The sequence below is a fragment of the Neopsephotus bourkii genome, unplaced genomic scaffold (assembly GCF_033783945.1).
Source record: "Neopsephotus bourkii isolate Nb327-2 ecotype Australia unplaced genomic scaffold, CSIRO-AGI_Nbou_v1 NB_196, whole genome shotgun sequence".
NCBI classification, from domain to species: Eukaryota; Metazoa; Chordata; class Aves; order Psittaciformes; family Psittacidae; genus Neopsephotus; species Neopsephotus bourkii.
Window position 1 is genome coordinate 8,262,706 of NW_026900709.1, and position 15,537 is coordinate 8,278,242.

General features: G+C 38.5%; 1 protein-coding gene across 7 annotated transcripts in view; it reads left to right on the plus strand.

Annotated features, from left to right (window-relative positions):
• Positions 1 to 15,537, plus strand: part of PDE1A (phosphodiesterase 1A) — a 223,382-nt gene that overhangs the window by 153,168 nt on the left and 54,677 nt on the right. For all 7 annotated transcript variants that reach the window (XM_061379068.1, XM_061379079.1, XM_061379057.1 and 4 more), the window contains one exon: positions 5,098 to 5,211. In XM_061379068.1, the coding sequence (XP_061235052.1) occupies positions 5,098 to 5,211 (114 nt within the window). The remainder of the gene's footprint in view (positions 1 to 5,097; positions 5,212 to 15,537) is intronic.

The window sequence follows — 15,537 nt, forward strand, 5'->3', positions numbered from 1 at the left end:
GGATTGGGTTGTTTTAAATAGATGAGCTGAACTTCCCATTGTTAAAGATTTGGACTTGCTAGGTATTTTCCCATTTTTAGTGTTCATGTTTGAGTGAGGATGTAACTTCTGCCTTTGATAGATGAGGAACTAATGGGTAAGCATTACTCTCCTCCACAGTATTTAACTGATTATTATAAGACTCACTACAGGTAGCAAAACTGGCTTCCAGTATTAATTCTAAATAGGTTTAGAGGAAAATTTCCCACTTCACCAAAGTCTGCAAAAACTCTTGGTATTTAAACTGTAACTAACCATATTGTCTCCTTTTTACTTTTAATTTCACATTACACATCAGCCCATTTTTAGTTTGTAATGTTCATTTAGAAGGTCAATTCACTTACATAATAAGGATTAAAATTATTCATTTAATTTTATTATGAAGTACTAAATAGCTCAAATAAAACATGAAACAGCTGTTTACAGAGAATAATATTTTTTCTGTCCTTAAACTTTTTAACACATTGTCAGTATTTGCTCATAATGTTTTCAAGGAATTAATACATTTGGCACAGCTAGGCTTTTCTCAACTAGTTCACAGGAACATAATGATTTACAGTGTGTAATTGGAGTTGTCTTAACCAACACAGATAATTTTTAAGCTGGCATTATGATTGTTGACTATTAATAATGATTTTTCTGTAATCGGTATTAGCATGTGTTTGTTACTTCCAAAGAATTACTATGTTCATTGTCCACCTTCAGCAGTGGCTTCCATTAACTGAAAAATACAACAGGGAGCAGTGCTAGTTTTCAGTTTATTTTTTATCTCTTATCTAATTTCTCCCTTAATATGATATGTGCCAAAAGCCTTTTTTTGTTTGGCACAAATTTTCCAAACCAGTTTAAAGTGAAGTCCAGATGTGTAAATTAAAAAGCTGTTTGTTTGCAGTGCTCGAAGTTGGGGAGACTCAGATGGCAGATAAAGGCAGCCTTTGGGAAAGCAGACACTGGGTCTTTTTCTCAGGTTCAAAGTTAACTTCAGGCTGAATTTTCCTCTTCTGGTCCTTGAAGACTATTCACCTGCACCTTTAACTCTCATTTATTCTCAGCAAGGACTGGTAATTTGTTTCTCCTTGGACAAAGAAGAGGCTTTAAAAATCTTTAAAATCTGAAATTTAAATTGTCCTAATTGTGTGTGTCTACCTTACAGTCTCCCTTTTTAAGTAATCCCACCCTGGCACCTTTCTTTGTTATCTTGTTAGTCTCAGTTTAGGACAGTTAATCAGTATTTGCAAACATATTCTCTCATTTTCTTCTTTCCATAAAGGAAAATTTCTCATGATGACATTGCAAAAAGTCTTTTTTTAATCACTGATTCCTTATCTTCATTTTTTCCTCTGTAGTTACTGAAACTGTCATAGGAAGCATTCTCAAATAACCTAAAATCTACCCTCAGCTAATTTGGTACCCTCAAATTGACAGCATATTTACCAAAACTTTAATTCAAACATGAGAGAATTTTAATAAGGAAGGTGGAAACAATTGACTCATGTTTTTAATATTGTTAAACAAGAACATGTTTTGATATTGTTAACCAAGAACACAGCTACTTTGGCTACTCCAGGAGAAAATCCTCATTTTAATCCAGGTTTTCCTGTGTTGCTGGGTGGGCATTAAAGCTTAGTGCCCACAGTTGTGCATAGGCATCAGCTGCATGGGGGGGTGAAGACTGGGAAAACACTAGTCCTGGTAACTTCACAGATGGCACTGTTAAAGATAGGTAGGAGCAAAGTGCATTTGAATTGTCCATAAAAGCATTCAATTCCATAGCAATGTTAATGGTGTTTACCCAATATGAGAGAAGATGGTTCTCCACCCACTCCCTTTATTAATTGCAGATGTCTCTTTCTTCTTTACAAACTGGGGCTACTACTTTTAAAATGCATTTAAAATGCAGTTTTCAGTTATCTTGAGAGAAATAATCTGTTTCTTTCTCTCTATAAATCTGTTTCTTTCATGTTGTGTCATATGAACTCCGCATGCAGTTTTCTTTGCACCTTGAAACAGTTTCAGGTATTTTTTTTTGTTGCTATTATTTTTTAGTAGCGCAGTTCACAGGAAGGATAATACTATTAGTTCAAATTTCAAGTAGCATTTCAGGCTTTCTAATGGTATTTTGCATGTTTGTTTTCAATATATCACACTTAATTAAAAGAAAACGTATAAATAAAAGTCCTGTCCGACACAGCTGGAGTACTAAATAATTCCTTTTTGTTACTTTTCCTTGTCCTTTTTTACAATTTTCTTTGTTTTGCAGTATGCTGGCCTGTGAGTACTTTAACATTTGTTGATTTCTCATATAAATTGACATATATATCCTTTACCGAAATGTTAGTTTAATTACTGAAATGTCAGCTTTTGAACTCTGTGGCTGTTTCACTTCAATGCATAATATGTTGAATGTATTCAGATCATTCATATACTGTTATAAGCCACTTAATTTTGCTGCATTGAAAGTCCATTTTTCTAATTTCTGTAGTAGATCTTATGATTATCACCTGACAAGTGTCTGACCAGCAGCACTATGGAAAGATTTTATCTGTGTCAATCTTCATAGTGGGCAGTTGTACTGTAGAGAGAGACACTCTTTTCTTGGAAGTGCACAGCAAAGTTTGGGGGCCACTGGGCACAGGTTGCCACAAAGGACATTCCAGTCAGATAATGGGAAAAAATAATTCACCATGAGGCTGGTTAAACATTGAAACTGGTTGCCCAGAGGGTCTGTGAAATCTCCATGCATTCAGAGCTCAAGTGGAAGGCCTCCGAGAAATTTGACCTATCTTTGAATTTATACCTAAGTTTGAGGTGGGTCCTGCTTTGAACAAGAGCTTGAATCAGGTGAAGGTCTCTTCCAAACAAAATTACCCTGTGGTTTTATGATGGATCTGCTCTGGGTGAGCTACAGACACCCTTGAGGACATGTCTGCAAAGTGTGGATACTTGAGATGACAAGGTCACTGGGCATCATTGAATTATTTAGATTTTATTTCCTTTTGTGATTCTGTAAATCTCTTCAGAATCACTTTAGCTTTGCCTGAGCAGCTTTCCTAAATTGCCCAGTCTGTTACTGTGTTCTACAATCCTCCTAGAATATGAACTACGAGGGGCAAGTTACATAGGTTGCCTGCTACCTATGCAGTGAGATATTGGAAGGTTATAGTGGCTTAAAGTCTCCCCCAGGGGCTCCTTTCCTACCACAAGCATGAAAATGATTCCACTTTTCTGTCATCTGGTCTATGCCTTGAGAAAAAGTAGATCCACTGGAAATCGCATAACTTGAAACTATTGGTCCACACAGTGCAAGTGGTTGAAGGCTATTTGCAAGTAGCAGTGATGATGCTGGCAGACTCACCTCATTTTGGTGTTGCTGCTCGAGAGGGGTTGTATGCATGTTTGTGTGCATCAGTGAGGAGCAGACATCTCAGGAGAGTTACAGTGTGTGTTTTGGGTATTGCAAGGTGAGTGTCTATGAATTAGCTTCTTCAGTTTATAGGTACCTCTGAATTGGAAGGAGTTAGGTACTGGACCTGGCTCCCCATGCGTTAAGGTTATTTCTGTGTAGGAGATGTGTGTGTCCACAGTATTTCATCCCCCCACTTCACTCCTCTGAGAAAATTTTTTAACACTAAATTTTCCATTCCATTGATACGTGATGCACTGTATAAAATACTGAGTAAATATGGTTGCTAAGAGCTTTAGTTGTGTTATGTTTATGCTAATTTGAGTTGAATTAAGACTTTAGAGAACTGAGAAGGCTGGTCTTAAAGCTCCATTTGCTAAAATTATCCTTGCAAGTTTGGACATAATTATCCCCAGGCTAAATAAATATAAAGAAAAGTCATGAAAGTGGTTTCATGACAGAACTATACTTCCCAAGTTTATAAGAGATTTGTTTTGAATATCACAGCATTTTTAAAATTCATACATTTTAATTAGGTCAAGTCAAATATTGTATATGACCAATAAAAATAATATATAGTGTGTATAACATGTTATATAGCATAGTGTATCTTATACATGCTTTTTCAATTTCATGCTGTATTTCAGTCTACTGTTTCCCATGATTTTTTTACATTTCATATATGTAAAAAAGATTATTTTAGGAAAATTATGTTGAAATAATGATGTATCTTTTATTACAGAAATATTTCTTACATGATACAAACCCGTAGATTATTTCAACTCAGAGATATAGCACAGAAAGAAGGAAAATACCCATGCTTCAAGCATCTATTAAGTCACAGCTCTGCACAGTTACTGATCAGATCTTCATTTCACTGCAGTGGTGTAACTACTCTGTATGGTTAAGTTGAGCAATGTCAGAAGTGTTCATCAGAGAACAAAAATCTGGTATTCAAGGAGTTTATCTGTGTAAATGTATTGCTGCAGAGGCATGAGTTGATGCATTACAAAATCCCCTTTGGGCGTATTCATGTTTGTAATGTAAAATAAGAGTACACTTGGGAAAATATGGATTTTTCTAATGCTATAGGCACCACTTTCATCTGGTATAATGATGAATTTTCTGTAAACATGGAAACAATGGTGCACCACATTAGCTCACACTAATAAGAAATACAAATTCTGCAGCTAAAACATACTGGAAGCCTAAATGAAAATGAGACATTTAAACAAAGCAAAACCAGCCTACAGTGGCTATTAAAAAATTATAGTCAACCTAAGCACAGAAATTGTAGTAGGACTACTTGCAAAGTTTTATTTATTATTTAAACAAAATAGAGACTCGGGTGTAATAGTAGTGTCACAGATTAATATGAAGTCGCTCTGATGGCAGTTACTGAGTCCTCTCTGTCTTACTGGAATGTATATGCCTTTTCTTAACAGATCTTACAAATTTAGCAAGCTGTAAAAATGTACAAGTGGTCATTATGTGTGTTCTAAACCCATTTCAACCAAAAGATGCAGTGATTGTCTTTTGCTCCTACATTGGCTACTGTGCTGGTTCCAATACTTCAAATGGAAATTTCAGACACTAAAATTTGATATAAGCAACCCACTGATTTTTATTTTATCTTTTTTTTTTCTTTTTCACAGATTAAGATGCTTGGTAAAGCAGCTGGAGAAGGGTGACATTAATGTGGTGGATTTAAAAAAGAATATTGAATATGCAGCGTCTGTGCTGGAGGCAGTTTATATTGATGAAACCAGGTAAGTCTCAAGGAGAAATAAAGAAAAAGAAAAATAGATCGAGAATCCCTTTTTAGAAATCTGGTCCTTGCATGCAATTGTAGCTGCTGTGAGCTGAAAATCTCGGAACATCAGAAGGATTGTATGTAAACAAGTTGTCTTTTAGTGACAAGGTTAAAGCAAAGAAGATTCCAAAGATCAGACGTAACCATCATCCGAAGAGTTTGCCTCACTCATTAATAATGTTCACGGTATAAAATAATAAAAGTTTTCTGAAGGATGGATTTTCTTTCCCCCACAGGCCACATACCAATAATCATGCTGAGTAATGTATCACTGAAAAAAGTGGGCTGTTTTGGAATGAAATGCTCATGGAGATGAGTCAGAATATTCTAATCTGGCCTATAAATACATAAATTCATGAAAAGCTGTGATTTATTTTATAATGTTTGATGCTTTGTTTATGATTATTGTTACTGGCAGTATTGTTGGCAATCATCTTTAATGTGGGTTGACTCCAATTAAATTAGAAGTTCAGAGTGTTTGGCTTCTTCAAAGAGTTGTAAGACATGTACTATATTAAAGTTAACTAGCTAGTTTACTGGCCTCCTTAAGATTTTCTAAGCAGATTGGTCTTGTAAAGATATCTGCCAAAGCTTCTTCAATACTGCTGGAGCATCCAGTGTATATCTTGGTTCCATGCTGTATTTAAGAAGTCTGCCATCATACTGATTACTTCATGTACCTAACTCTCAATCTACATATTTGATAGTGTTTAAAGTGCTGCTCTAGCTTTTTCATATTTATTTTCTTTGATGTTTCTGATTCATACAATAAACCTTCCCTGTTGGGGGTTTGGAGCAGTGGTCCATTTTTCAGAGATTATATTACAGACTGGTGTCCTGCGGTTAGGGTGCGTGCTTGTCCAATTCTATGAACCGCTGTCAAAACTGTGGTAACAGGGAAGACTTTCCTGAGCAGCATCCCATCTGTAATATAGTTCTTGGGGGTGGTTTCTAAAGTGTTTGTAGTTATCTCAAGTTAAATATGCACCTTGAAAAGCACTGGGACCCTCAATGACTTCAAAAGGGCTCCAGTGTTTTGAAGTTGTTTACAGATTCAGTTAAATTAAGCTTAACTGAGCAGTCTTGGGTGAACCGTCTTATGTGACTTCCAGGGGACATAGGCTTCATTAGAAAACGGAATGAATTTAAGTTAAATATTTAAAAATACCAGTGGTTAGTATGCCACTGTGGATATATTTATATCAGTTTTGCTGTCTGACTTATGTTAATCCAGCTTACTTTACATTGAATCAAGTGTCAGTTTGGGGATTTGCATTAGTTTACAGTCATATTTCTGGTTAAATTGAAATGGGTTCTTATGTTGACAGATACAAGAAATGATGAACAAAATTATCTTTGGGCTCATGTTACTACAGCAGAGGCCATAAAATTTCATTTTTCAGCAATTGTTTTAGATGTAAGTCTTCTTAGCACAACTCAGGTGCTTGGGAACCATTGGAAGATCACAACGCTCTCTCTGCTATAACAGGGTACTGTGTGGTCAGAGCTTAAGCATGCATTTTGCATTAATAACCACAGAAGCTGTGTCAAAGCTGCATAGGGGACAAGGATATAAACCATCAATTATTCCTTCCATACACTTCCCAAACACTGTGATTAAATGGGTATAGTATTCATAGCTGTTTCTGAGTAGTAGCACCAGGACAATGAATATATTGTGAGATTTATTTAGTTTCTAAACTGAGGCAGCCTCTGGAAATGAATAGTATTCTTACAGTGAGGAATCCAATTTCCTGCCTCTGTGTGGGAGCATCAGGACAAGTAACAGACATTTCATACACGGAGAAAACCGGTACACCTGAAAATACATGGCTTTGGCAGTAACAGGTGCATTATTTTTGCTGTAAGCAAATCTTTAAGATTTTCGTAGTCCTCAGCTACTTTTTTAACCCTAGGGGCAAAATGGTGAGTATTGATTTTTCCAAATTCTACTTCAGTATATGGATGAAGCTTTTGCTTTATGCAACAATGTTTAATCTTACTTATTTATTGCATCCAGTATTTTGCAGAATAATCTGATTTTTCACTGTACTAAGACAGAAACAAAATACCTGAGACAGGTATCTTGTTTTCTCTGATTTATTGAATACTTCTGTTCTCTACCGCAACCTCAGTGTTTGTAAACCCTAACCCTAGCCCTTATATAATTGTGCATTAAGCATGCATTTTATGTGTATCTCTCCATACCTATAGCTGTATTTCTGAAGTATATGTATGTAGGCATATAAAACAAATTTTCTTGCCCATACTACTTATGCTACAGCTGATAAACATCGAGTTACTTTAATGAAATACTTTTCAACTTCTATTCTTCTATTTTTAGCAGCTTGCATTTTATTCCCCATATTCTTCATTTTGGTTTATAGTGTTTGATTTTGTTTTTAATTTCTCTTCCTTGGACTCATGTAGTCTCCATGAAATTCAGACTTCAAGTGATGCAGTTTTTGAACCTGGTGGTCTGTGTGAAACTATAAGCTGAACTTCTGCTTCTTAGTTGGACAATATTATGTGTAGTGCTGTTTTAAATTTTGACACTTCCCCACTTAAAAAAAAATAAAAATTAAAATATTTACTGTGTGGCAGAGAGGCATTGTAGTCACCAGCAGTACTTTCATAGTAAACTCTTTTGCATGGCAAAATGCAAAGCTAATCGTGTTTTAAATAGCATGACCAGTATTCGGTAGTCTAAATCTTCACTACAACATTTAAAAATAAACACACAAAGAAGGTCTCTTCAGCTCTTCAGGTTCTGGGAAGCTAATCCATACAGAGCAAAAGCAGCATATCATTGAATCAAATGGCAGTGGAGGCTGGAATTAGCTTGTGTGGTTATATTTATTCTCATTCCCACCAGATAATACGGGTTCTTTGTCCTGCACAGAGCTACCACTGTCGGGAGTCTGGAACTGAGTTAACTGAACTCATTAGTAGATTAGAATAATAGTTTAGCTCAGAAGCAGAATGGCCCATTCCTGCTGAGCCTGAACATACACTTATATATACACACATATATATAATAAAGTTCAAATTACTTCAGTAACTTTCTCACATATGAAGTGCTGTATGGTTTAAAGTAATTGCTATAGCAGAGGACAATAACAATTAATACACTCAGCAGAGCAGTGAGAAAAACATCTGAGTACAGATTACTTTTATTAAATAAGTCCCAGAAGGAAGTTGCATGCTTTACAGGATATAATAGCTCCCGAGATTTGGCTTATAACACTGAAAATTTAATGATGCCTGGTTCTACAAGGTACAAAGTATTGCAGGCTTAAGACCAAAGCTTCAGTATGCAATTTCTGCAACTCAGATGAAAATACCGATGCTTTCTATTTTAAGCCCATGAGGCTTCAGCCCTGAGTTTTGTCCTGATGAATTTATTGACCCATTGATTACATATCCAAGCAGAGGAAGACCTCAGCTTCTATCAGCCACCTAAAACTGAATCGTGTCTGTGGTGGTCTCTTCCCCATCTTTCTGGTAGACTGACTTCTGGTAGACCGATCATCTGAGAGAAAGCCCTCTTAAAAATCTCTACAATCAGATTAGGAATAGTGACTAACAGAGTTGGTTGGGAGCATCCTCTTAACTCAGGAGGAGGTGGCTAGTCTCCTCTCTGAAATAACAAGTGACAGGACAAGAGGAAATGGCCTCAAGCTGCACCAGGGGAGGTTTAAATTGGATATGAAGAAAATTTTTTTCACAGAGAGTTTGGTCAGGCATTGGAACCGGCTGCCCAGGGAAGTGGTGGAGTCACCATCCCTGAAGTGTTCACAAACCATGAGACAAGGCCCTTAGTGACATGGTTTAGTGGTGGACTTGGCAGTTCTGGGGTAGTGGTTGGACTTGATCTTAAAGGTCTTTTCCAAGCTAGCTGATTGTATGATTGAATTTCTTACATTAGGGGATACCAGTCTTTTTCTCCTGTATGTTGTTATGGGTTGATTGGAAAGCCTGTGTCATTATAAAAAGCTGTGTGTGTATATAGATGTACATGCAAATGGTAAGCTGATGAATCTCTATTTGTAGTGCAACCATCAGCTGTAAATGGCTGGAGAATTCAAGCCCTTTAGCAGAGTACGAAGTATTTTTCTCAGGTCCTGTTTCCTTTTGTCTGCTGCTCTGTCGCTCTGCCTTTTATCTGAGCATAGAATAGCATTTTTTAAACTATGTACGCATGCTTATTTCCATATATGCACTTTCTAAAACTATATGCAGCTGGGAAAAGCCAGAGAAATAACATTTCTTTTACTATTGGTGCCCTGAGGTATACTACTTAGAAACAGCAATAGGCAGTAGGGATAACCTTCCGAAATTATGAAAAACTGGTTTGAGGCAATGACTGTCTATATCCCATATAAAAGGTTCTGAGCTGATGGTAATTGGAAAGCACAGAGAAATCAGACATACGTAAGTGATGCTTTCCTGTGAGCTTAATTATCTGTGGCCCCATGTCAATTAATAAGCTGGTTTTACCATCCCTTTTTAGGACTGCTGCATCTCTCAGTGCTGAATAAGGTGCAATAAGCACTTCCTTGAAAGAGTTAGCATTTTCGTATCTAAAGCAGAGGTTCACTGTCAGCTGAAAATAAGCAGTGAAGCTCCTACAGTTCCAGCCCCTCAGTGGATCTTGTCTGTGGAAGAAGTTAAAACGTACTGGATAGGTGTTATAAATAATTTTGGCAAATCTTGCAGAATTTTCTCCATTAGTACCTGCCACTTGGCTCAAGGTAGTGGAAGGAAGATATTTAGAGTCAAACAGGAAATAAATACAGCCTGATAATTCAGTCATGACAGCTGTTCCGTTCCTTGTAAACACAGCTCTTAATTCATTCTAACTGAGAGAAAAGAAATCAAATAAAACCTAGATGGAAATTACCAGATTAAAAAAATAAATACATAAAAAAAAGTATTCCAAAGCCAGAAAAAAACCCAGACCAAGCCCAAAAAATGTAAGCTTTTGCAGAGAACATTTTAAAGTTGTTCTGGATAAAATCAGAATATTTGATCTACTTATGGTCTTATTTTTTAAATTCTTCAATATTTTAGAAAAATATACTTGATTTCAGGAGGATATTTATCTGTGCACTTTCAATCCCATATATGGTTTTCATTTGGTTTAGGGTGTATAACGCCCCTTTAAAAGGCCCTAACCCTAACCTCTTGAGAACTTTTGATTTTGAAGAGACAGTGTTTCAGTAATGTATGAAGCAGATCCATTGCATATAGCTGGCAACTGCTTTGAGCATCTTTCTTTGATTCAACAAGGCAAAATAAAAAACACAGGTTATGGGTATACTCATAAAGGGAAAGGAGGTCTCATTAAGGGTAAGAGGCATTATATGTTTGCACAAGAGCTCTGGAAATAGTGAGTGTATTTCTATAATATAATGGTAAACACAGTCCTTCTTGAGAAAAAGCTTTTAGTGAAAAAAAACCTACAGTCTGATATATGTAATGTTAGCTAAAGAGGAGGTCATTAAATCCAAATTTTGTGACTGCTGTCCCTAACCAGCCCATGGTTAAATGTACTTTGTCTGAAATCTCTTTGTCAGCAACAAGTGTACCATTTGAAGTGAATCAATCAGTTCATCCATTAGGGGAATCTACAAATGATACTTCTGTAAAAGCTGCTACTGAGAAAAAGCTTGCTGTGTTGAGATTAATTCAGTATATCCCACCCTTATAAAAGCTTAAAATAAGCCTTTAAAATCTTTTGTACTAAGCCAAAAGGTGGTTTTTTTTTCTGAGAGAAAAGCTTCCAAAAAGCATCAAAGTTATATGAAATAACACACTTAATACACACTGAAAATCTGTTAAATTCTCGCTAAAACTCTTCAGTTAGGATATTTAGTAATGGCCTGCATCCCTTTCCCAAAGTTATTGGGTTTTTCTTTCTCAAAGTTATTGCTATTAATTTATTTAGAGAGTCCCTGCCCTAAGGAGCTTCCAGAATGCCACAAGTTAAGAAAAGGAAAATTCATTAGCTCAAGCTGTACTCCTGAAATATGGTATTTTCTCATCATGAATATCCTGACCTGAGTCTTAATTGTTGATGGCCTTTACTATGTATGTCTGTACTGAATAGGCAGTAAACATTTCCAGTAACAATGGTCTTTACTCCATTACTTATCTGCTGTTGTAATAACTATTTCACCCAGAGTTTTTGCCATTTAGTATAATTAATTGGTAGTTCTTAATATGAGGACAATTTTTCTGAGAATGCACCAAATTTTAAGAGTACAACATGTTGGTAGATTTGTAATTTCCTTTAGAAAGACCTTTATGTAATAAAAACGTACCTCAATCATTTTTGCAATTTGTTTATCCTCAGTGGGAATGAAGAGAATCTTCTAGTGGATGTTAGTGGAAATTGTAATGGACTGTAGAGGATGTTAATATTGATTGAATATATTGATTCATGCTCATTCAGGAAGATAGTGAGACACCAGAATGCAAATAATTAATAAAAATGGGCAGTGACTATTCGGACTATAAACTCTTTGCAGTCTGCATTCTAAACCTAGAGGAGGAGTTTGATCAATTCACTCTTAAGGGGTTTATCATTAGCGTGATTAATTCACTAAACAGTAAAGATCTAATACCTCCTTCTCAATTCACCATCTCTGTCAGGCAGCACTGATCATCACTGTTTGATTTTCTTTTTTCCCCATAGCCCTTACCTAATTTATTCTTTTTAGCGTTCTCTTTTCTCCATAGTACATCTGAGATATTCCTAAGGGAAAATAAGCACGTGTCTCTCTAGTCCATTGCTATATTTAAAATTCTGATTAAATGAAAACAGAGCTAGAAATTATCAGTGGTTGAATTTTGAAAAAGTATTATTGGTAGTAAACCAGAGTACTGTGACAAGAAGATCAGGTTATTAGTTACTATGACTGCAATAGTAATTGGTTGCTAAGCTGAAATGCCATGGGCCATATCTTACTTATTCCCACAACTGTCAGTGGGAGTTCCTCTCATGGAATGAATAGAATTAAATAACCCAAGCCTCCCTCTCTCCTCCCCATGCATATCTCTTCCTTATAGTGAGGAACAAACAAGAGGAATCAAGAGATGTGTGCATGTCTACGGGGGTATGATATAATAGGCATCGCAGAAACATGGTGGGATAGCTCCTATGACTGGAGTGTTGGAATGGAAAAGACAGGCTTGGCAGGCGCAGAGGGGGAGTTGCCCTTTATGTTAGGGATAGGCTGGAGAGTATGGAACTCTGTCTGGAGACAGGTGAGCAATTAACAGAGAGTTTGTGGGTCAGGGTTAAAGGGAAAACAGCGATGGGAGACATTACTGTGGGGATCTGTTACAGACCGCCTGATCAAGGAGAACCTGTGGATGAAGCACTCTATAGGCAGATAGGAAAAGCCTCACGCTCACAGGCCCTTGTTCTCATGGGTGACTTCAACCACCCTGACATCTGTTGGAATGACGGTACTGCCCAGCACAAGCAATCCAGGAGGTTCCTTGATTGTGTGGAAAGCAGCTTCCTCCTGCAAGTAATAGAGGAGCCGACAAGGAGAGGTGCCATGCGTGACCTCGTCGTCACCAACAGGGAAGGGATCGTTGGAAATGTGGTACTCCAGGGCAGCCTTGGATGCAGCAATCACAAGATGGTCGAATTTGAGATCCTCAGGACAGTGAGAAGAGCGTGCAGCAAGTTCACTGCCCTGGACTTCAAGAGAGCAGACTTTGGCCTCTTCAGGAACCTGCTTAGTAAGGTTCCATGGGATATAGCCCTAGAGGGCAGGGGGGCCCAAGACTCTTGGTTGATATTTAAGGATCACCTGCTACAAGCTCAGGAGTGTTGCATCCCAACTAGAAGGAAGTGCAGCAGGAGGGCCAGGAGACCTCCTTGAATGGATAAGGAGCTGCTGAGGAAAATTCAAATGAAAAAAGAGGCTTATGAAATGTGTAGTTTTATACAAGGACAGGAGGCCTGGGAAGAGTACAGGGATGTTGTCCCGGCAGCTAGGGACCAGGCTAGGAAAGCTAAGGCCCAGTTAGAATTGAACTTGGCTAGGGATATTAAGGATAACAGGAAGGGATTCTACAGGTACATATCAAATAAAAAACAGACTAGGGAGAACGTAGGCCCCTCAGGATTTGGAGAAGGCTGAGGTTCTGAATGACTTCTTTACCTTGGTCTTCGCTGGCAAAGGCTCTGACCACACCACCCAAGTCTTGGAAGGCAGATGCAGGGACTGTGAGAATGAAGACCTTGGGCCCACTGTGGGAGAGGAGTTGGTTCAAGACCATCTTAAAAATCTGAATGTGCACAAGTCCATGGGTCCTGATGAAATCCATCCGTGGGTCCTGAAATAGCTGGTAAATGAAATTGCTAAGCTGCTGGCCATCATATTTGAAAAATCACGGCAGTCAGGTGAAATTCCCGACGACTGGAAAAAGGGAAATATAACCCCCGTTTTCAAGAAGGAGAAAGTGGATGACCCAGGGAATTACAGACCAGTCAGTCTCACCTCTGCGCCTGGCAAAATCTTGGAGCAGATTCTCCTGGAAGGCATGCTAAGGCACATGAAAAACAACAAGGTGCTTGGTGACAGCCACCATGGCTTCACCAAGGGGAAATCCTGCCTGACCAATTTGGTGGCCTTCTATGACGGGGCTGCGGAGCTGATGGACAGGGGTAGAGGGATGGACTTGTGTAAAGTGTTCGACACTGTCCCACACGACATCCTTGTCTCTGAATTGGAGAGGTATCAATTTGATGGATGGACCACTTGGTGGATAAAGAACTGGCTGGATGGCCGCACACAAAGAGTTGTCAATGGCTCAATGTCCAGCTGGAGACCAGTAACAAGTGGTGTCCCTCAGGGATCAGTGTTGGGACCGGTCTTGTTTAACATCTTCGTCGCTGACACGGACAGTGGGATTGAGTGCGCCCTCAGCAAGTTTGCCAATGACACCAAGCTGTGTGTTTTGGTTGATACACTGGAGGGAAGGAATGCCATCCAGAGGGACCTTGACATGCTTGTGAAGTGGGCTGATGCCAACCTCATGAAGTTTAACCATGCCAAGTGCAAGGTCCTACACCTGGGTCGGAGCAATCCCAGGCACAGCTACAGGCTGGGCAGAGAAGAGATTCAGAGCAGCCCTGTGGAGAAGGACTTGGGGGTGCTGGTCGATGAGAAAATGAACATGAGCCGGCTGCAGTGTGCGCTTGCAGCCCAGAAAGCCAACCGTATCCTGGGCTGCATCAAAAGGAGTGTGACCAGCAGGTCAAAGGAGGTGATCCTGCCCCTTTGCTCTCGTGAGACCTCACTTGGAGTATTGTGTACAATTCTGGTGTCCTCAACATAAAAAGGACATGGAAATGTTGGAACAAGTCCAGAGGAGGGCCACAAGGATGATCAGGGGACTGGAGCACCTCCCATATGAAGAGAGGCCGAGAAAGTTGGGGCTGTTCAGCCTGGAGAAGAGAAGGCTGCGTGGAGACCTCATAGCAGCCTTCCAGTACCTGAAGGGGGGCTATAGGATGCTGGGGATGGACTCTTCATTAGGAACTGTAGTGATAGGACAAGGGGTAATGGGTTAAAACTTAAACAGGGGAAGTTTAGATTGGATATAAGGAGGAAATTCTTTCCTGTTAGGGTGGTGAGGCACTAGAATAGCTTGCCCAGGGAGGTTGTGAATGCTCCATCCCTGGCAATGTTCAAGACCAGGTTCGACAGAGCCTTGGGTGATATGGTTTAGTGTGAGGTGTGAGCATCTTCATGGCCCTCCTCTGGACTCACTCCGACAGGTCATGTCCTGAATAATCACATATAATAATAATTTATCTACTCACCTATGATTCATAAAATGGCAAGTTAGAGCAAGAAGACTACGTAACAGTAGAGTTACAGAATGTAGAATTTCTATATTTTCCATTTATCTGGGCAATAAAACTTTCCTTAGGCAAAACACAAACACCAGTAACTTCCTATTGGTTCACTGATTTTCCTGAAGCTTTTGAAAGTTGTCAGTTCTATGTAAATATAAAATATCAGTAATATAAACACTCAGGAATAGAAATGTTTTGAATGTACACTTCAGACTGGTTTATTTTTCTCAGAAATTATAAACAGTGGTGTATTGTGTTATTATTCAAATAAATGCTGATGTTATAGACAGTGATTGCATCAGAGTGATGTTATAATATGTGTGCTCTAAGAGTCAACCTGTGTTGTGGTTACACTCTTAGCAGCAGAAGTAGTAACATCAAGGAGGACAGGGATGT